The sequence below is a fragment of the Erinaceus europaeus genome, chromosome 8 (genome assembly GCF_950295315.1).
Source record: "Erinaceus europaeus chromosome 8, mEriEur2.1, whole genome shotgun sequence".
Lineage (NCBI taxonomy): Eukaryota > Metazoa > Chordata > Mammalia > Eulipotyphla > Erinaceidae > Erinaceus > Erinaceus europaeus.
Window position 1 is genome coordinate 116,551,540 of NC_080169.1, and position 21,237 is coordinate 116,572,776.

Sequence of the window (21,237 nt, forward strand, 5' to 3'; positions counted from 1 at the left end):
TGTGTCACCGTTTCCTCACCTGAAACTTCCGAGCGGCGCCAGGGCCCTCCCTCCGGCCCGGGGCGGGGAAGGCCGCGGGTGGGGCGGCAGGGGCGGCCGGGCCTGCGCTGGGACGGGCCGGCGGGTGCCTGGGACCCGACCCGAAGGGCGCTGCGGAGGCCAGGCAGCATGTGACGCCGACCAGGTGGGTGCCCTCCCCGCGCCCCTTGCGGATGGGGGGTTCTCGGGGCGCCGGGCTGGAGGGAGGGGAAGGAGGGAAGGACTGGGTGTCTAGGCCTGAGCTTCCTGGGACCTGACCTAGCAGGGGCCCCGGGGTGCGCAGGCTCCGGAAGTGTGTAGTGGGGGGGGGGAGGTGGGCGGTGAGAGAGGCAGAGCTCAGGGGACCCCCCAAGGGGACCCCATTTCTGGAAGAGGAGGGAAGTTGGAGGAAATGGTCTCGCCTGAAAAATTTGCTTCCGGGCCTGGTCCCCGCCTTGGAAATGGGCACCCTACCCCCTGGAGCGTCCCAAGCCAATCATCAGGGCTCTTTCTTCCAAGTCCAGGCCTTGGGGAATGCGAACCACTGCCCCCAAGGGCTGCCTGAGGCCCTCTCTCTCCCTATCTCTCTCTCTCTCTCTCTCTCTCTCTCTCTCTCTCTCTCTCTCAGGAATTATTATCTACCTAGACAGGTTTTGTGTCTTCTCTCTGCTTGCCTTCATCTGCTTGCCCAAGAACTCTCCTGTGGAGCATGACTGCAACTCACTACTCCCTTATCAACCCAGGCTCTTACACCTGTAAAGAAAAAAAAAAAAAAAGAAGAAGAAGAAAAGATTCTTGTTCTGTCCCCTTGGCCCAAATTCCTCCTCTGTGGGAAGCACTTTCCAAACTTCATGAGAGTTATCCACAAACCTTCTGAACCTGAGGCAAGTGGGAGAAAGGGATGTTTATAGTTGGGGTGCTAGAACCAATGTTTGCAGCTCTATTTCTGAGCATGGCTTAAAAGAACCTTCCAGTCAAACTGCCCCAGACAGATGCCACAGGGCTCTGGACTCCTCCTTCTATCCTTCTTGGATCTCAGTTTCCAAGGCAGGTGTTTGCTTCCTATGTAGACGTGAACTCTGCCCAGGACTCTTGTCAGACTGAGAGGGGAGGGTGTGTCGAGCTGACAGGGGAGAGAAGGTGACCTCTCTTTCCAGCTGTTTCCTTCTTTTGCTCCTTCACTTCACACCAGGATCTTGCATCCTTGACTTAGTCCAGGAATCGCAATTCTTCAGAGGCCCCTTTCATAGACTTACTGTTGTTTCTCCACCTGGACTGTGAGGCAGCTCCCAATCTTGGTCTAAGGGTCATGGGGCTATTTGTTAATGGATGGTCAAGGCTGAAACTGAAACCTTGTCTGCTGAGAGTAGCTTCTGAGAGGGGTCTCTGGGGCTGTTTTTTGTTTTGTTTTGTTTTGTTTTTTGTTTTGTTTTATGGGTCTTAGCCTGCAGGAGGTGTATGTATAGCAGGATCCTTACAGGGAAAAGTGAATAGCCAGGAGGCAGGCAAAGGAATCCCTCTTGTCAAAGGAACGTAGTGATTCTGAGTGGAGCTGACACTTGTATTGTATTAGGGTCCCCAGTCTGTCTTAGGTTGACTGTGGAGCAGAGAACTGTGTCTGTAGTTAGAGAGGAACAGGCCATTTGTGGTGTCTGGAGTGGCCAGTCCCTCTGTGGTGTGGACAAGAATTTGGTCACTTGCAAGCTCAGCAGTGTCACTGGAATGTAGATCCAAACAGGTGAACTTACAACATCTTGTGTAGACAGGAGTGAGTCATTCCCAGTGTCTGGGAATAGGAGCTGGTCATTTACAGATTGTGCAGAATGGACCAGGGCCGCACAGTCACCCGCAGGGTCTGTGTTAAGGACATGGACAGGTCACACTTACAGGGACCCAGGAGGGCTTGGAAGCTACATGTCAGCATTGCTGCCAATAATGCTTCAGCAACACCATAAACCGGAAATGGAGAGGACAGTGCACTACTTTTCACACTTTAGCAAAGAGATAATAAATGTTTATTACAGCTTTCGCTAGGATGGTGGTAGGACTTTCCTCAAGTGGACAAAACACAGGTTTTTTTTTTTTTTTTTTTTGTTATTTTTTTTTTTTATTTAAATTTTTAATTTAAGAAAGGATTAGTGAACAAAAGCATAAGGTAGGAGGGGTACAACTCCACACAATTCCCACCACCCAATCCCCATAACCCACCCTCTCCCATGATAGTCTTCCCATTCTCTAGCCCTCTGGGAGCATGGACCCAGGGTCGTTGAGGGTTGCAGAAGGTAGAGGGTCTGGCTTCTGTAATTGCTTCCCCGCTGAACATGGGCGTTGACTGGTCGGTCCATACTCCCAGTCTGCCTCTCTCTTTCCCTAGTAAGGTGTGTCTCTGGGGAAGCTGAGCTCCAGGACACATTGGTGGGGTCTTCAATCCAGGGAAGCCTAGCCAGCATCCTGGTGGCATCTGGAACCTGGAAAACACAGGTTTTAATAGTTCATGGTCCAGAAAGCTTCTCTTACTTTGCTATCTTTGTGGCGCTGTGGAAAACTGTCAAATGGTGAATAAAAGCATGCATCTGAGTGGCCATCTTCACATTCTAAGTCAGGAAGAGAATTGTGTTATGATGCAGGGAATGTTTCCTAAGGCAAGTGGTGGTATAGACAAAGGTGTTTTAAGAGTGTAATCTCAAGAGTAGCTCAGTGATTTTTGAGGTTTGCCAGATTATTTGAAGTTGACACAGTAAGCTATAGGAAGTTCTGGAAGCAGGAGACATAGGTCAAAAAGACATAGGTCACTTGATGTCAGTGTGAAGACTTAGCAATATCATGTGAGGAAGAGGAGAGTTTTAAAACTCTCCATCTGTTGTGTAGGCAAGGATGAGAATTATTATGCTCAGTGCTACAGGGGTAACACTAAACTGTGTCATCTGTCATGTTGGTGTGGTGACTTGGAACATTCTCTCCAAATATGCATATGGACGGGTCAGTAGGTGGAAAACATCTCTGGTCTGGAGGTAGGCCAGACTGCCAGGATGTCATGCTGTATGTTAGCTGGGCTCAGATCAAAACGGATGCTTCGTGGTCTGGGAGTGGCACAGTGGATAAAGCATTGGCCTTTCAAGCACGAGGTCCTGAGTTCAGTCCCCAGCAGCACATGTACCAGAGTGATGTCTGGTTCTTTCTTTCTCTTCTCCTGTTGTTCTCATTAATTAATAAATAAAATAAAATAAAATAAAGGGAAAAAACCCTGATGCTTCACCCTTAGGAGAGCTGGAGATGAGGGGGTGACTCTAATGCAATGCACTATGTAAGTAAGTAAGTAAATAAATAAATATTTCTGTTGATACATTTGTAAGAAAGTACAAGGCCAGCAAAGTAGCTCACCTGATGGTGCGCCAGCTTTGTTATGCACACAATCTCCAGAATCTAGATATGAGCCCAACCCCTGCTGATCTAGAGGAAGCTTCCTGTTTCCATATCTTTGCCTCTCTCCCTCTGTCTTTATCTCTTTCTCTATCTGGAAAAGTAGACTTGAAGAATGAAGTGCTGGCAACTACATAAAATGTCTTTCTGCCTTATTTTATTCCTCTCTCTCTCCCTCTCTCTTTCTCTTCCTTTCTCTCTCTTTCTCTCTCTCTCTCTCTGTCTCCCTCTCCCTCTCCTCTCCCTCTCCCTCTCCCTCTCCCTCTCCCTCTCCCTCTCCCTCTCCCTCTCCCTCTCCCTCTCCCTCTCCCTCTCCTCTCCTGCCTTGTTTTTTTTCAGTGCTGGAAAATGAAGCCAGACTCTGGCATATGTGACACCATCCTTAGCAGCCAGGCATTTCATTTTTTATTTTAGAGAGAGTCAGAGCAGGGGTGAGGGAAAACGAGACAGACATAGAGGGGGAAATGGCATGCCAGCCAGCACCGCTCTACCAATCAGGGAGCCCCTCAACGTCATTCACGGTACTGCCATGTGGTATCAGGGCTTGGGTTGGGGCATCCTGCTTGGTGAGGCACAAGCTCTAATGGGTAAACTATCTCCTTGCCCCTTTACAGACTTCCTTTAGTCTTATCTAAGTTCCTTTATTAAAAAATTTCGCCAACAAGGTTATCGCTAGGGTTCTGTGCCTGAACAATGCCTCTGCATCTTGGTGGGCATTATCTTTACTTTTACTCTCTCTCTCTCTCTCTCTCTTTCTCTCTCTATTTCTACTTATTTATTTTGCTGGAGAGGGAAACACGTGCAACACTATTCCACCACTCATGAACCCCCCACCCCCCACCCCATAGCCCAGTGGGGAACTTCATCTAATTTTCTAATGCCTGGTTACCATAGCATTGCTAAGCTAGGATCAAATCTGAAGAATTGGCAACCCATTTCTTGTGACCTTTAGCAATTCCAAATGGATAAAGTCAGTGTTTGAAACCATGTCAGCAAGGTTGCCAAAGACAGGCGTGCATGGCATCACTGGAAGGAAACTGAAGATGTCCCTGTCACATGTGATGTCAAGAGATAGAACCTGGATACAGCAGGGATGAGCTTCTCCATTCAGAAACGACTTTGCATGAAGGACCTGGCTGTAGGGCCAAGACAATTCAGCTGTGGGCAAGAGGAAGCCATGGGTTTAGTTCCTCACATGGCCTCCTTAGGCAGGCAGAAGCCACATTGCAGAAAGTGTTTACAGCTTGCAAGTCTATCATTTAACCGTGCGGTTGATAAGTCAGGGAACACCGCAGGAGTGTTTGTGATGATGATGATCATATTTTCCACTTAGGGCTGACTGCAGAAACTTACACAACCACATGCTACATCTGCTAACCTGGGAAGGATATGAAAGTCCATCCACACAGATGCGCTTGCGTTAGGCATGACTCTTTGCTCCACATAGATCATATCTGTGGCGATGGGGTGGCCGGGAGCTTGTCACATACTGCATCTGCAGGGAGGCTGGGCGCCTGCTTGTTGAATTCCGTAGAAACTGCAAGGACGGCTCATTCTTTGTGTGTGTCCCAGTGTCTGGGTCTGTGTGCAGTATCTCAGCATGACGGCGGGGCGCCTAAGGCTGTGGTCTTCCTCTCTGAACCTGGGGTCTCTTCTGGGCCGGGAAGCTGCCAGTTTTCTTTCTGCTGAACTCCTGGTTGCTTATAGTAGGCCAAAGTGGGGAGGCCTCACATTTGAGTTCATTTGTGCCCTTTTCTGGGGAAAGTTGAGTTGCTCTCTTGGTTATCTGACCATCAAGAATTTCCTCAACTGTCCATTAACCGCAGCTCTCTTTGTGTCTCCAAAGGCTGTTCCACCTCGTAACTCCTTTCCTTCTCTGTCACACGGATTCTCGCTCGCTCACTCAAGTCAAGGATAATTGCAACACCTGAATTTCTGTGACTGTACTTTTGTGTTATCTTGTTTGATCTTCAGTAGAACACCTTGCAAGGGAAATGTTTATCTTTTCTTATTTCTTACACTTAACGTGATTTATTTATTTCAATGAGACATTGGCTTATGGTGCTGTCAGGGGTTGAACCTGGGGCCACTGAGCCTCAGACATGAGACTCTGGTGTGCTACCATTGAGGTATCTCCTAAGCCCTTATTCCCTTTTTAAAGAATGTGGGTGTCTAACAGTTTCTACAGTTGTCTGAAAAATAGCAAGCCACATTCACAAAAAGGGCCAAACTAACCTTTGAAGCACATTCCTTCGGGTCTTGTTTTATTTTTTTATTTTTCACGCATGTGCAAAATCTCCACTGATCAGCTAACCTTCTGCAGAGGAGGATGAACCCTGAGATGTGCATCTTCCTGGAATTCATGGTCTGGACCAGACATTAAATACATAATGACAAACCAGGACAAGAGTTAGAGGGGAAGGTTAGGTCCTTCTCTGGCAGGAGGAGTTGGGTTATAAGCTTAGGTGCTACTCCTGTGAAGAACCTAGGAGACAGAGAGGCCTTGATGTTGTGGGAAAGGGAGTAAGAGGCTGCTGGATATGTGAGCTTCTCACATTGTAGTCACAAACCACTGGAGGACTTGAACTGAGAATAGGACTGTTTACAGATCATTCTTGCTTCTGGTGCTGTGGTCTGGATGGGAGGGCAGTAGGCCTGTGGGTCTAGCAGTGGAACTGGAGAGCAGAGAGACTCTTAAGTTCTGTCGAGGAGGAGATGGGACCAGTAGGGTTTGGTGAGCGGTTCGATAGTAGGGCACTGAGTTGAGGTGAGGCATGTTAGCCTGGAAGAAATGAGGAATTTCATTCTGTCTTTGAAAAATAAAGAGCACTGGGGCCGAGTGGTGGCGCACCTGGCTGGCCACATATTACAGTGCACAAGGATCTGGGTTCAAGCCTCCGGCCCCCAGCTACAGGGGGTTAAGTTTCACGAATGGTGAAAGCTGTGCTACAGGTGTCCTTCTGTCTCTCTGCCTCTCTGTCTCCCTCTTCCTCTTGAGTTCTGGCTGTCTCTATCCAATAAATAAATATAACTAAAAAAATTGCACTTAATATGAGTCAGGTATTGCTCTTGGTATAATATAGTTGAACATAGTAGATGTAGTTGTGCTAGTTATGTATCTATAAGCCAAGGTTGTCACTGGGGCTTTGTGTATGATTCCACACCTCCCAGTGAACTCTTTATTTATTTATTTATTTATTTATTTATTTATTTTATAGAGGGAAAGTGAGCAGGAGAGACGCTCTAGCACTATTCTGCCATGCATGAAGCTCCTCCCTTTTCATGGTGGCCAGGGGCCTGGACCTGTGTCCTCACAAACTCTCAAGAGTGCACTCTTCCAGGTGAGTGTACCACCTCTCAGCCTTACCTATATGATTTTTTTTAAAGATCTTTCTAAATTAATTTTTGATTACTGGGCAGAGACATAGAGAAATTGAGAGGGGTGGGGGAGATAGATAAATGGAGAAAGAGAGAGACCTGCACCCCTACTTCACCACCTGTGAAGCTGTCCTCCTCTAGGTGGGGACCAGGGATTTGAACCCGGGCCCTTGCACATTGTAGTGTGTGTGTGTGTTTAACCAAGTGCACCCCAGCCTGGCCTCTATTTATTCTCTTTATTTTACTTTTAAAATATTTATTTAACCTTTACTTATTTATTGGATAGAGACAGCCAGAAATCGAAAGGAAGGTGGAAGGAGAGAGACGGAGAGACGTCTGCTGCCCTGCTTCACCACTCATGAAGCTTCCCCTCCCCACCCCGAAGGTGGGGACCAGAGGCTCTAACCCACATCCTTGCACATTATAGCATGTGTGCTCAACCAGGTGCGCCACCACCTGGCCCCTAAATATTTATTTGTTTGCTTGTGTGTTTAAGAGAGAGAACCAGAGCATCACTATGGTACATGTGATGCTGAGAGTTTAGCACCATACCCACCGTATCACATCCCAGGATGCAGATTTTTCTTTTTCTTTTCTTTCTTTGCTTCCAGGGTTATTGCTGGGGCTCCGTGTTGGCACTACAAATCCACTGATCCTGGAGGCCATTTATCCAATTTTGTTGCCCTTGTTGTTAACCCTTGTTGTTGTCATTATTATTATTGTTGTTACCATTGTTGTTGTTGGAGAGGACAGAGAGAAATCAAGAGAAGAAGGGAGCCAGACAGGGGAGAGAAAGACAGACACTTGCAGACCTGCTTCACCGCCTGTGAAGCGATTCTCCCCCCACCCCCCGCAGATGGGGAGCAGGGGGCTCGAACCAGGATCCTTACACTGGTCCTTGCGTGTGTGTTCACGCCATGTGCGCTTAACCTTTTATTTCTTTTTAATGCCATATCGGGCAGTGAACTCGGGACCTCCCCCACACATGATAGCATTAAGTAGCCTCTCAAGGGCATTTTTTTCCATTCTTTATCTCTTTGAGAGAGAGAGTGAGAGAGAAAAGATACCACAGAACCACTTCACCGCCTATGGAAACTTCCTTCAGTGCTGTAATGCCCAGTGTGGTGCTGGGTCTCAAACCCAGGATCTCAAACATGGTGTAAAAGTGAGTTCCCTTCCAACCCCCAGATACAGTTCTTGACCTCAAGAAGCTTATTCTTTGAAATAAAGGAAAACAGGTATATCAATACATTTCCATAAGGATAGCAAAGCTATAGGGAGGTGTAAAGTAAGCTCTAGCTGTTGATCGGTCCTACAAGGAGTCATGCCGTATGCTTGAGCTGGGGAAAACACATGGCATTAAACCAGGAAGACGGTGTTTCACAAACAGCAAGACCACTTCCCGTCTCAGAAACGGGAAATCCTGACAAGACCCCAGACAAGCCCCCGTGGAGCCTCCTTGGACTTAGCGGCAGGAAGGTGGCAGCTGTGAGATGTTGAGGAGATGAGGCGGGAACAATGTCTTTGACAAGTTAGAAGGCCACGTGTGTGTGCTTTGATTCAGACAAGATGGCCGCTGTAGAGAAGGCAGTGGAAGGACAGAAAGGCCCCCTGGGTGTGGGGAAGCTTGGGAAGGCAAGAGAGGAGATTGCAGCCAACAAAAGCAGTCCTTCTCCCTTCCTTTCTAAAGAAGACTTCCCAAAGCAGGAGAGGAGGCTTCTGCTGGCAGGGAGAGGTATGGGGTGGGGCAGGACCAGTGTTGAGAAGCATTGAGCCCACAGGGCTGTGGTAGGGAAGGGGGAGTGAGAAAGTTGAGGGCCGTGGGCTTGATTTTGGTGTGTGTGTGTGTGGTGTGTGTGTGTGTGTGTGTGTGTGTGTGTGTGTGTGTGTGTGTCTGGAGAATGAACATTGTGCCTTGTACATACATGGTACATACATGACACACTTGAGTATTCTCTCAGGCCCAACTTTTCCACCTCTTATTTTAGAAAGAGGAGAAGAAAGAGGCAGATAGAGTAGAGACAGAGACACCATCACACTGCTCTACCCCCCCATGGAGCTCCTCTGTTATCTCTTGTGGTGCTTCTGTATAGTGCAGGGTCTCGAACCCAGGCCCTTTGAGATAATAAAATGTCTTCTACATTCAGTGGGCTCCCACCTGGCAGCTAAGTATTTTTTGTCTATTTTTTTTTCTGGATTTATTTATTTTTTTTAATTAATGCTTTATTTCACATTTATCTGAAAGGACAGAGAGAGAAATTGAGGTTTAAGTGGGGACAGAGAGACAGCTGCAGCACCATTTCACCTCTCGTGAAACTTCCCCTTGCAGGTGAAGAAGACCCAGGGCCTTGAACCCAGGGCCTTCAACATGGTAATGTGGGAACTAGACCAAGAGAATCACCACCCTTCTCTTGTATTTATTGATATTAATTTATTAATGAGTTAGTGAGAGAACCTGAGCCTTGCTCTGGCAAATGCGATGCTGGGGATTGAACTTGGGATTATATGCTTCAGAGTCCCGTGCTACTTTTACTATGTCTCCTACATCTACTCCCTGGCTCCCTGCTAAGTATTTTTTAAAGATTTATTTATTTATTTACTTATTTTACCACCTCTGGTTTATGGTGGTATGAGGAATTGAACCTGGGACTTTGGAGCCTCAGGCATGAGAATCCCTTTGCCTATCCCTTATACTATCTACCCTCACTGAAGACTTATTAATTTAAGAGACAAAGTGAGAAAGATGCGGAGTTGGGCGGTAGCACAGTGGGTTAAGCACACATAGCTACAAAGCGCAAGGACCAGCATTAAGGATCCCAGTTCGAGCCACCAGCTCCCCACCTGCAGGGGGTTCCCCTTCACATATGGTGAAGCAGGTCTGCAGGTGTCTATCTTTCTCTCCCCCTCTCTGTCTTCCCCTCCTCTCTCCATTTCTCTCTGTCCTATCCAACAACAGCAACATCAAAACAACAGTGACATCAATAACAACAACAGTAATAACTACAACAATAAAGCAACAAGGACAACAAAAGGGAATTTAGAAAAAGAAAAAGTGAGAGAGATAGCCAGAGCACCATGTAACTTTATCATAAGTTGGTGTCAAGGACTGAACCTTCTGCTTCAGGACTGAACCTTAGGCGTGCACATCTGGCGCCCTAACTGCCTAGCTATCTCCTGGGCCTCCTACGGTTTATTTTTATTCATTCCATAAGAGAGATAGAGACCAGAGCGCCTCTCTAGCATATGCGTGGCTGTAGATTGAATCCAAGACCTCAAGTATGCAAGTCCTTCGCTCTACCACTGAGCTACCTCCCCGGCTGCCCAGGTTCTGTTTAAAAAACCTTAAGCTATGCTGGGCCATTAGCAATGACAGCTGGACTTGTTTTAATCCCCTATGTGAGGACCAGGAGGTAGTTCTCTCTGAAAACAGCTCTTCTCAGGGCTGTTAAACTAGGGTGTGGTGTTCACAGAGTCTGGGAATTATATGGGCCTGAGTCATTGTTGCTGTCCAGGGAGCTAGCAAGGAGAGAGGGGAGATGACATCATGAGACCTGAAGCAGAGTGACCACTGGGAGTAACTATTCCTCTCAGACAACGGTCTCCTGCGGTCATTGAATCATCTACTATCTGCCTCACGCATGAGCCTAAAGGCTCCCCGGGGAGCAGACTTTCTGTCACTTTCACTCCCGAATATTCTTTTTTTTTTTTTTTTACTTTTTTAAAAAAATATTTATTTATTTATTTATTTATTCCCTTTTTGTTGTCCTTGTTGTTTTATTGTTGTAGGTATTATTGTTGTTGTTATTGATGTTGTCGTTGTTAGATAGGACAGAAAGAAATGGAGAGAGGAGGGGAAGACAGAGAGGGGGAGAGAAAGATAGACACTTGCAGACCTGCTTCACCGCCTGTGAAATGACTCCCCTACCGGTGGGGAGCCAGGGGCTTGAACCGGAATCTTTATGCTGGTCCTTGTGCTTTGTGCCACGTGTGCTTAACCTGCTGCACTATCGCCTGACTCCCCACTCCCAAATATTCTATGCGTCAAGGATCACCTTTCCAGAGAAATAATAAAGGCTACATGTTTTAAAGTCTTGTCTTGTTTGAGAGCTTCTTATCTTAGAGAAAGAGTCTCTTTTTTCTCAATAATTATTTTTCATTTCTATGTGTTTATTTTGGGTAGAGACAGGGAAGGAGATAGAGAGAGAGGGAAAGAGAGATGCCTGCAGCCCTGCTTCACCATCCTAACCCCCTTGCAGAACCGACCAGGAGCTTGAACCTGGATCTTTGTGTATAGTAAGTAGCATGTGTCCTCTACTAAGTGGGCTGCCGTCCAGTCCCCCAAAGGACTCTCCATAGAATGAGAGCCATGCCTCGCTGTTTGATTTTCCTCTTTACTTTATTTATTTCATATGAAAGAGAGGAAGCCAACAAGAAACCACTCCATTACATACAGCACTGAGATTCAAACCAGAAGCTTCAGGCATGGAAGTCTCGAGCTCTAATGACTGAACTCTCTCCCCAGCTATATGTCTCTCGTGTACTGAGTCTGCCCTTCTGAAGGCTAAATGCAAAGACAGTGCTAGAAACTTTGTCTTGTTTTCCTCCTCAGGCTCCAGCCCTGATGGCGGCTGAGGAACCTCAACCCGCAGGAGCCTCAACTTCCATTCCTGCCAGAGCAGAATTCCATGTGAACCCCAAAACTCTCCTGAGAAGCAGCCAGTCCCCAGCCTTGAGACACGAAGCTCAAGACCCACCTTCTGAGCCTTCACGGGGACTCAGCCCTTTGGAGACGCGACCGAGCGATTTCCAGGATGTGAGTGACTGTGTAGCAGAGAGCATGCCCTCCTTCCCCAAGGAAGCCTCCACAGAAGTGGAGACCCACCAGGAAAACCTTGGGACTGAGGCCTGTGACACCCCAGAGTGTCAGGAGGCAGGGTCCCCAAGCCTGGTGAGCAGACAGTCCACAGCCAGGACACTGATGTTTCCAGAGCTCTGGATGGAGCAGGACCCTCTTGGTGGGCTGGAGGTACAGTTAACATCGGAACTCACACCTCTGACACTTGTTTCTGACCAAGATGAAGATGAAGGAGGAGGAGGAAGAGAAGAAGGAGAAGGAGAAGTAGTAGCAGCTTCTCCAGACCCCTCTGCTCAAACCATACTTGATCCTTCCCAAGAAGGGCAACCTGATGGGACTCATCAGCCTAGGGACCCTGAAGGTGCAAGTGTCAGGGCAGGGTTTGAGCAGCCGTGGATAGGAGGCCAAGAAAGTCAAGAGCAAGAAGAGGCCTGGGGACTGCAGGAGCAGAGGCAAGTAGAGGCGAGGCTTCAGGGAGAAGGGACGTCAGGAGGGGATGTCTGTGCAGGTGGACTTGTAAGAGAAGAGGAAGGAGGACATCGTCTAGAGGGAGAGCAGAGGCAGGAGGTGAAGCAGGAGCAAGATGGCGAGGTGCTTGTGAATCTCGAAGGAGAGAGATTCAGTGGGAAAGTGGACAGTGTGTGTGAGGACGGTGAGTGGGCTCAAGAGAGTCAGAAAGTTCTAGAACAGTTGGGTCAAAGGGAAAGGACCCAGAGGAGGCCAGAAGAGAGCTTGGTGGGAGCTCCACAGGAGGAGAAGCAAAACTTAGAGGGAACATCAGAGAAAGTATCTGGAAAGGAAGGAAAGGGCCTGCAGGGGAAAGAGATGCAGATAGATGGGCTAGGGGAGGCAGGGTGGAGCAAGGAGGTACCAGAGACAGGGGAACCCCTGCAGGGAGTGGGCAGAAAGGAAGAGGGAGAGGAACATGATGGTCCTTCCACACTGCCTCTGGGGCCCCCTGCGGTTTCTTCTCCTTGTGAGGACCACTGTCCCCCCATACCTGGAATTCCTGGGATCAGGACAACACCCAGGCCTGAGGCACTGTCTCCACCTCCAAACCCAGAGCTGGGAGGAGGGCTGCACCCATCCATATCTTTAGCTGGCTCCTACCCTGCTGGGGAGTCACCCAACCAAGAAACAGACCAGGGCAGCCAGGAAGAGGGGTTCAGGCTGAGACAGGGGCCTTTATCTGGTCAGGGGACCAAGCTGGCCTCTCTCTGTCCACCTGCACTCCCTCCAAGGATGCCAGATTCAATTACTCACAGTCCCCATGAAGTTTCTGTGTGCACCCCCGCCTCACCATCTGCCAGCAGCTCCCTGACCATTCCTCTGAGGAAGCCTTCTCCTGCTGTCTGTTCTCCAGAAACTTCCAGAACTTCTCTGTCATCTGACAGCCCATCTCCTTATGGGGCTTCTGAGATGCCCCTGTCTGCCCTCCATGGCTTCCTTGCTACAGAGACCCTCATGGACCCCTGGACTATGCGTCAGAGCCCCCAGAACAACAGCATGGGGACAGTACCTCATCTGAGGAGCAAGTCCTTCCCAGGTTCCCACAGGGCAGGGTCTGCTCCAGACCTGGCGGGCACACCCTTTTCCTCCTCCCACTCCGAGTTGCCCCAGAAGCCCCCCAAGCCTGCCAGCTATGACTCTGCTGTCCCCAGGAGGGATAGGAAAATCAGAGGGCATGGTTGCATCATCCCAGAATCTCAGAGTCTACTCACAACTCTGGGGCAGGACCCAGGAGAATTCCCCTCACATCCGGAAAGACCCAGCTCCCCATTGAATCCGGCTTTTATCCCACACTCTTTGGCCTGTGGGTCTTCCCCAAACTCTGTCACCATGGATTCCAACAATTGTCACCCTTACAGTCCCCGTACCTGGGAGAAGAGGTATTCCCTGCCCTCCACTGTGCAGACAGACAGACAATTGAATATGATGGGCCCCACCCTGAAGCGGTGTCACCACCCTCCTCCGCTGACTCTGATCACCAGACCACACGCCCCTGCAAAAGGCCCGCTTCCCCAGGCTCCTGACCCCCTGGTGGCAAGGCAACTACGACCTCTGCCCTCTACCCCAGACAACCCCCATCATGTCCCGGCTTCTTTCTCCCCCAAGCTGAGGTACAACAAGCCACTGCCACCCACTCCGGATCTGCCCCAACATCCTGGTTCCTCAGCCAGCAGCCCAAGGATCTACAAGCCTCTGCCCCCCCTCCCTATCCTAGAGCCACCCTCTGAAGCACCCCCACTGCCCCCCAAGACCAGGGGGAGGAGCATGAGCACTCTGGGAGGACTCCTCCAGCCAAGTCAGCCCAGCCCAAAGCCGGTTCATCAGGAGTGGACGGTGCCCAGCCCACATTCTGCAGAAAGGACCTCCTGGCCCCCCGCCACCAGCAGGACCACGGAAGCTTTGGTCCCCTCAGGTTGGACTAAGAGTGAGGCGGCCTCTGTTCTGGCCTTCAGCAACATGACAAACCTGATGATGCCATCCTCCCCCTCCACCCCCTGGACTCAGGCTGAACCAGGTTCCTCTGAAGAATCAGAGACCCACGCCCATGGTAGCCCGAGGAAGACGACCACTCAGAAGTCAGCCAACAGCCTGAGGAGGTCGGAAATGGGCCGAGCAAGGCCTGAGGACAGACCCAGTCATCCCCAACTGGAGAAGTCATCCAGCTGGCCCCACCGGCGGGACCCGGGGAGAGCACGTGATGCCAGCACCAGTGGGCAGAGCAGTGTTCCCAGTGAGGGAGCCAATAAGCAAAAGAGCTGGAACCGACAGGGCCTGCGTAGACCTTCCATCCTGCCTGAAGGCATGACGGGTAGGCTGGGTCTGGGAACTCAGGGGCACTCTGGTCAGACCAGGCTTTTTCTGGTTCCACCCCCTTATCTCCTCAACAGAGCCTCTGCTGTCTGCTGTCACCCTCATGTCCACCCCAGAGAGAAGTCCTGGGTTCCTCCATGTTCTGCCCTCTCTTCCTTGTAACTCCCATCTGTCACCACACCTGGGCCTTTGTTTTTTCTGGAACTTTTTCAACTCTCCAAGGACCAGAACCTTCTCCATGTCCTCTTGGGCAGTAGAAGGCATGCTTTCCTTGTTCAGTTCATGGTCTGACCCCAGAGATGAGGACAGACCCCATATTTGCCTTCTAAGATGCTACTACTGGGATATGTCTCTCCCCTACAGATTCCCAGTAGAGTCCTTTTCTTCACCCATCCCTGACACCTACATCTTCCATTCTGGCCTTCACCTCATTCACTTCTCTGGCTTCTCAGTCTTTTTGCCCATTCCTGTTTTCAGATGCCAAGAGTTTCATCATGGAAAAATCTCCCAGTGCTGCAGACACCATTGTTTTCCGGTGAGTCTCTTTTCTTTTAATGGACACTCTTGGGCTCTCTTTTCTTAGGATACTCAGAGCTGGGAAAGTGGCTCTGGGTAGAACACACTCCTCACATGCATGAGAGGGTTTGATCCCTTTCACCAAAAAATAAAATGTAGTACAACAAAATAAAACTTAAGTATTCTGAGATTTCCAGTAGCTGAGAAGGAGTTAAGAATCCTGTATGGCTCAGCTGTAGCTATTCGAGGGGTGGGATATAGAGGAGAGAGACAGAAGGATTCCGGGCAGAGACCTCATTGATCTGTCTGATTGTGTCAGCTAAGTTCCAGTCTCCCATCCACCTAGACCCTCTGATGTTGATCTAATAAACCATTCTGCACATGGAGCTGTAACCACTCACTTCTGGGCGTCTGACCCTGAAATATAGGACACATCCCAAAAGACAGAGACATTCTCTTCTTTTGTCATCTTGGAGGGGTTTTCTCTATCGAAGGGCCTGCAAACACCCTGGGATCCTTCTTTTCCTCCGCAGGGAGAAGAAACCGAAGGAGATGAAGGCTGGTTTTGCCAGACGCTGCTCGAAGCTCATCAACTCTTGTGAGTACCAGTACCAGCCAACAGTACTGGAGAGGACTGGGAAGGAGCTGATGGCTCTCGGGCAGTGGGTAGTTAACATTCCCAGAGAGAGAAGACAACAGGACAGGGGAAGTTAAGAGGGAGGGGGATAGACACACAGAAGCAGACCCGTGACCTCTGTTTCTGTGCCTCTAGACTCACCGTCCCTTTCTCCTCCCGAATCCTCTCCCCTCCACCACCGTCCCACGTGTCTCCTTCACTCCTTAGCCCAGTTGCTCTACCAGGAGTACAGCGACGAAGCTCTGAACAAGGAGATTCAGAGCCAGCAGAGGCTGGACAGTATAGCAGAAGAGCCTGGGCCTGCCTCGCCTCGACAGCCCCGCAAGGGCCTGGTCTCATCTGAGTCTTACCTGCAGCGTCTCTCCATGGTCTCCAGCGCCTCCCTCTGGCAGGAAATCCCCTTAGTGCGCAATAGTGCCGTGCTGCTCTCCATGACCCACTCAGATCAGAAGCTGCAGGAGGTACCCGACTGGGGCTGAGGGAGGCTGCAAGCCAGCTGTCCCTGCTGTGCGTACCTGTATACCACTCTGCGGGGCTTCACTCTTCTCTCCGTTATGCGTGGGCTATGCGTGGGCTCCTTCCTCCCAGTTACTGGTTTGGGCTCCCGTACCTGGATCTGTTAGATATGCACTTAACTCCATCACTGCTGCTTCCGACTAGGCTAAAATGCCCCCCTGCAACCAGGGTTTCTGACTACACTAGAGTTCTTCTCTTTGACCAAGGCAGGTGCAAAAAGCTTTTGGGTTTGGGCCCCAGAATAGTACTTTTTGCAATGATCCTCATGTCCATTGGTTTCATAAAGGCTTTCGGGTGACCATACTTCTCCCTTGTGGTCCTGAACCCTAGTAGCAAGACTGACACAGAGGCTGTTTGCCTAATGTTACTGCCATGACTAGGTTTTACATGGGAAATGTTTTGTTTTGTTTTGTTTTGTTTTGCCTCCAGGGATATTGCTTGCTGGGGCTTGGTGCCTGCACTATGAATCCACTGCTCCTGGAGGCTGTTTTTCCCATTTTGTTGTCCTCTGTCTCCTTTCTGTCTCTCTATCCAAAAAATTAAAGAATAGGAAATTGACTTAGGAAAGCCACTCAGTTTAATTGTGCATGTGTGAGACCCTCCTTTCATCCTTATCTATCAGGCAAAAGAGAAGAATGCAAGGAGGGAGGGAGAAAGCGAGTTCGTTTTACAATGCTAGGGGGTTTTGATGCTTCTATTTGAGGACTTTTTTTTTTCTTTTTTTTTTACTTTTTAGAAAAATGTATTATCTTTATTTATTTGATAGAGACAGCCAGGTATTGAGAGGTGGGGGGAAATAGAGAGGAAGAGAAACAGAGATACCTGCAGACCTATTTTACCACTCATGAAGCTTTCTGCCTGCAGGCAGGGAGTGGGAGCTGGAACATAGTAACATAGTAAGCTTGAGCATAGTAACATGTGCACTCAACCTAGCCCCCTGATTTCAGCTTCTAAAGCACATGGAGGGATATCTTGAAGTTATTGGTTGCTATCATGTCAGTGAAATAAGCCATAGGGAGAGGATATGAACTCTAGCTATTTCACCAAAACCAGCCTCTTTAGGCCACTCCCATGTTCTTTGGCCCACTCTGGCCTCGTTTGCTGAGAAGAGAGGTCTCTGTGCCTCTTATATACATTTGTATTCCTGGACCTTTTACAATGTGGCCCTCCTAGGATCAATAGAGTCCCTCAAGACTATTTCTTTTGACTGCTCACCATCTTTGTGAGATTGAACCACTACACCTAATAAAAACACAAGCAAACTGAAATTCAGGAAGGTCATATGAGCCACTCAGATTCACACAGGGGACTGGTGGTAGCTCAGTGGGTTGAGCATCCATGTTAACTATGCACAGGGGCCTGGGTTCAGGTGCCCAGGCCCCCACTTTCAGGGGCAGAAGGTTCACAGAGTGGTAAGGCAGTGCAGCAGGTCTTTTTCTCTTCTCTAGCTCCTTAATCCCCTCTCAATTTTTCTCTGTCCTATCTAATAAAATCTTTTAAAAAATAAGTAAACTAAATTTTGAGAAAAAGTATTATTAAAAAATTCACAGTCACTGGATATTAGAGCAAGGAAGAAATAATTAGCATTCAGTGTCTAGATTCAGTGTTACACGGGAGGGTCACCTAGTTGTAGTATGGGCGTGTGTGTGTGTATGTGTGTGTGTGTGTGTGTGTGTGTGTGTGTGTGTACTGTCCGTGCATCTCTTTGTAAGCCTCATGCTCGGGTGGAGAACGTGCCCAGCCCAGTTAGAGGAGGACAGGGCTAGGGGCCAATGCGTCCCCTATTGGAATCTCCAACCGGGTTTCCAAAGTGCTGAGCTATTTCCAAAGAAGCACAGTTGCACCATCTTGTCCTTAGATACTCTGCATGCTTTCATTCCTCAAACCACAAAATCATGTTCATCTCCTAAATCAGTTTATTTTTCAAAGTCCTCTAGTTGTGAGTGACTTCTTTCTTCGTCCAACTCAAAGCCAGAGACGCCAGCTGTGACTCTGCCTGCCCCCATGTCTAGCAAGTCAGCTAGGGCTTCCAGTCTAGCTTCCAAGGAGGCAGGAAACTGGCTTACCTGCCTCTGTCCTGGCGACCTCTCCTTCCTCATCCTTCATCTGATATGACTCCAGCTGTCCAGTTTCCTAACATGACTACTTTATAGCTTCTGTTGTTTTCTTCGCAGTGAGCTCTAGATAGCTTGATTGAAGAAAATTTTGGTCAAGTAAGTACCTTACATCAAGCTTGATTTGTTATCCTCACATCCCCTTAAGGCGAAGCTAGTTTACATAATTCTGTAGACATACTCTGTTTTCTTGGTATCATCATCTTTCCTCCCTCCATCCTTCTTCTCTCCCTCTCTCCCTCCTTTCCTTCCTTCTTTCTTTCTTTTCTCCCTCCCTGCATTCCTCCCTCCCTTCTTTTCTCTCTCCCTCCCTCCCTCCCTCCTTTCTTTCCTTCCTTCTTTCTCTTCTTCCAAGAGGCAGAGAGTGAAAAAGACCACAGCACAGACCTTTCCTTTAGCGTGGTGAGGACTGAGGTCAAACTTGCGTCACACACAAGGCATAGCGGCACCCAGAATCCTTTCCTTTTCTTTTCTTTTTCTTTCTTTCTGCACTACTCAGCTCTGGTTTAATGGAGATGCAGGGGATTGAACCTAGGACTTTGGAGCCTCAAGTATGAGAGACTCTTCATAACCATTATGCTATCTTCGTCCAACCCCCAGCATCATTTTCAGCTACTAGTTTCATACACAGGGTTGTAGAAACGTTCAGCCTATTTAAGTTTCTTGAAAGCATCGTATTCTCTTGCTCTTTTGGACTTTGCACATGTTTTTACATCCTTGACCTCAAAGCAAAAGAAGGCCCTTGTCAGGATGGGATGTGATGAGATTGAACTGGAAATGGATAGGTTTTGTTTATTTCTCTACTCCTGGCACTCTTCACAGTGGTTAGAATATACAAGGGACCAAATGAAGACTTTATATGAGATTATCTTCTTAGAAAGAAATCGAGTTGGGGGTAGGGACGGAGAGTGGACCATGTGGTTAAGCGCATATTGTTACCATCCAGTGTAAGGACCCAGGTTTGAGACTCTGCTCCCCACCTGCAGGGGAGAATGCTTCAGGAGTAGTGAAACAGGTCTGCAGCAACTGTTTGGCGTGTGTGTGTGTGTGTGTGTGTGTGTGTGTGTGTGTGTGTATCCCTCTTCTCTCAATTTCTCTCTTCCTATCTAATAAATTAGAAAAAATAGTTGCCAGGAGTGGTGGATTCATTGTACTGGTGCAGAGCCCCAGCTGTATCCCTGATGGCTATAAAAATAAAATAAAATAGGGAGTTGGGCGGTAGCACAGCGAGTTAAGCATAGGAGGCGCAAAGAGCAAGGACTGGTGTAAGGATACCAGTTCAAGCCCCCGGTTCCCCACCTGCAGGAGAGTCGCTTCACTGGCGGTGAAGCAGGTCTGCAGGTGTCTATCTTTCTCTCCCCCTCTCTGTCTTCCCCTCCTTTCTCTGTTTCTCTCTGTCCTATCCAACAATGACAACAGCAATAACAACAACAATAATAACTAAAACAACAATAAAAAAACAAGGGCAACAAAAAGGAAAATAAATAAATAAATAGTAAAATAAAATAATAAAACGGACAAGAGAAAAAGCTGAATGTGGAGTGTGTGTAGAGGGAGGTGTATGGATGAAAGTTCCTCTCAGTTCTGGCAGTGCCGGAGATTGTAATTGGGACCAAGGACTCTCAGGCAGCTCCTGGGTCCTAAAACTGCTGAATTTCCTTGACCCACCAAGAAATATCTTTGCGTAATCTTCCTGCTCCGTAATCTCCTAGGCCAAATTCGAGCTGATTGTGTCTGAGGCCTCATACCTACGCAGCCTCCATATAGCTGTGGACCACTTCCAACACTCCTCCCAGCTCCGGGCCACCCTCTCCAATCAGGAGCACCAGTGGCTCTTTTCTCGTCTGCAGGACGTGCGAGAAGTCAGCACCACGTGAGGCTCCCCTCACCCCACAACCTCACCTCACTCAGCCACCCTTGCTTTTGCCCTGCATACCTTCCACTGAGTTTTCTCTCCTTTCAGACCCCTTTTGCCATAATCTGCAGGAGTATCCAAGAACACGGGGATGAGAGAAAGGCAAAGAGAGAGGGTGTAGGAATGTCAACTCATTAGAGGAACAAATAAATGAGGAGCCCAGCCTGGGTGGAGGGCTCAGACATTCTGGAGAGCTGTGAGAATCAGCTGAAGAGCAAAAAGCCGTTGGGTTGTCAGAAAAGTTACGGCATATTTTGCTGTGTTTTTCTATGTAAAAAATGCATTATTGGGGTCGTGTCATGGTGCACCTGGTTGGGTCCACATGTTAGAGTGTGCAAGGACCCAGGTTCAAAGCCCTGGTTCCCACCTGCACAGGGAAAGCTTCACAAGTGGTGAAGCAGTGCTGCAGGTGTCTCTCTGTCTCTCTCCTTATCATCCTTTTTCCTCTCAACTTCTGACTATCTCTGTCCAATTAATAAAGATAGTAAGTTTTGGGTTTTTTTAAGTGCTTTATGAGTTTTCTGACAACCTAAATAAAACAGGATGAAGAGTAGACTTTTTTTTTAATGGAATATGAGGACCAGAGAGTTATATCAGGGCCACACTGGGGAGAGTCCAGTGTGGAAGTCACTCTGGTGGATAGTGGATAGCAAAGGATATTGAGTGAAATTCAACCAGGGAGACTTGCTGACCAAAGAGGAGATACCACAAGTCCCAAGCTTAAGGTCAGCCAGCGGCCCCTTTGAATGCCCACAGGCCTGATGGCATTTGTTCTCATACTGTATACAGGTTCCTTTCAGACCTGGAGGAGAACTTCGAGAACAACATCTTCACTTTCCAAGTGTGTGATGTCGTCTTGCACCACGCCCCCCACTTCCGACGCGTCTACCTTCCATATGTCACCAACCAGACCTACCAGGAGCGCACCTTCCAGAACCTTCTGTGAGAGCCCAGTTCATGTCTCCCAATTCCTAGCCCAGAGTTCCATCCCCAGACCTCACTCCCTCATGCCCACCCTGCGTTCTCGAACCTCCGGTAGCCTCCCAGA

The 21,237-nt window shown here is 48.7% G+C and overlaps 2 protein-coding genes across 3 annotated transcripts in view; both read left to right on the plus strand.

Moving 5' to 3' along the window:
- ARHGEF35 (Rho guanine nucleotide exchange factor 35) lies at positions 1-12,440 on the plus strand. The gene is made up of 3 exons (XM_060195675.1): positions 1-184; positions 11,426-12,323; positions 12,373-12,440. The coding sequence occupies exons 2-3, from the start codon at positions 11,438-11,440 to the stop codon at positions 12,438-12,440; spliced, it is 954 nt and encodes a 317-aa protein (XP_060051658.1). The 5' UTR covers positions 1-184; positions 11,426-11,437.
- ARHGEF5 (Rho guanine nucleotide exchange factor 5) overlaps positions 12,310-21,237 on the plus strand; it is a 22,327-nt gene continuing 13,399 nt past the window's right edge. The window contains exons 1-6 of one of the 2 annotated variants that reach the window (XM_060196758.1): positions 12,310-14,489; positions 14,969-15,026; positions 15,541-15,605; positions 15,780-16,105; positions 19,987-20,147; positions 20,979-21,131. In XM_060196758.1, coding sequence (XP_060052741.1) covers positions 12,497-14,489; positions 14,969-15,026; positions 15,541-15,605; positions 15,780-16,105; positions 19,987-20,147; positions 20,979-21,131 — 2,756 coding nt within the window. In that variant the 5' untranslated portion in view covers positions 12,310-12,496. The remainder of the gene's footprint in view (positions 14,490-14,968; positions 15,027-15,540; positions 15,606-15,779; positions 16,106-19,986; positions 20,148-20,978; positions 21,132-21,237) is intronic. The other variant, XM_016187820.2, reaches the window with a different exon arrangement.

What these genes read in the sequence shown, in the direction of transcription:
- ARHGEF35 (XM_060195675.1), top strand. Translation starts at nt 11,438, where the DNA reads ATGGCGGCTGAGGAACCTCAACCCGCAGGAGCCTCAACTTCCATTCCT. An exon ending in GGACAGTGTGTGTGAGGACG is followed by an intron (nt 12,324 to 12,372) that starts GTGAGTGGGCTC and finishes GTTGGGTCAAAG; the next exon opens with GGAAAGGACCCAGAGGAGGC.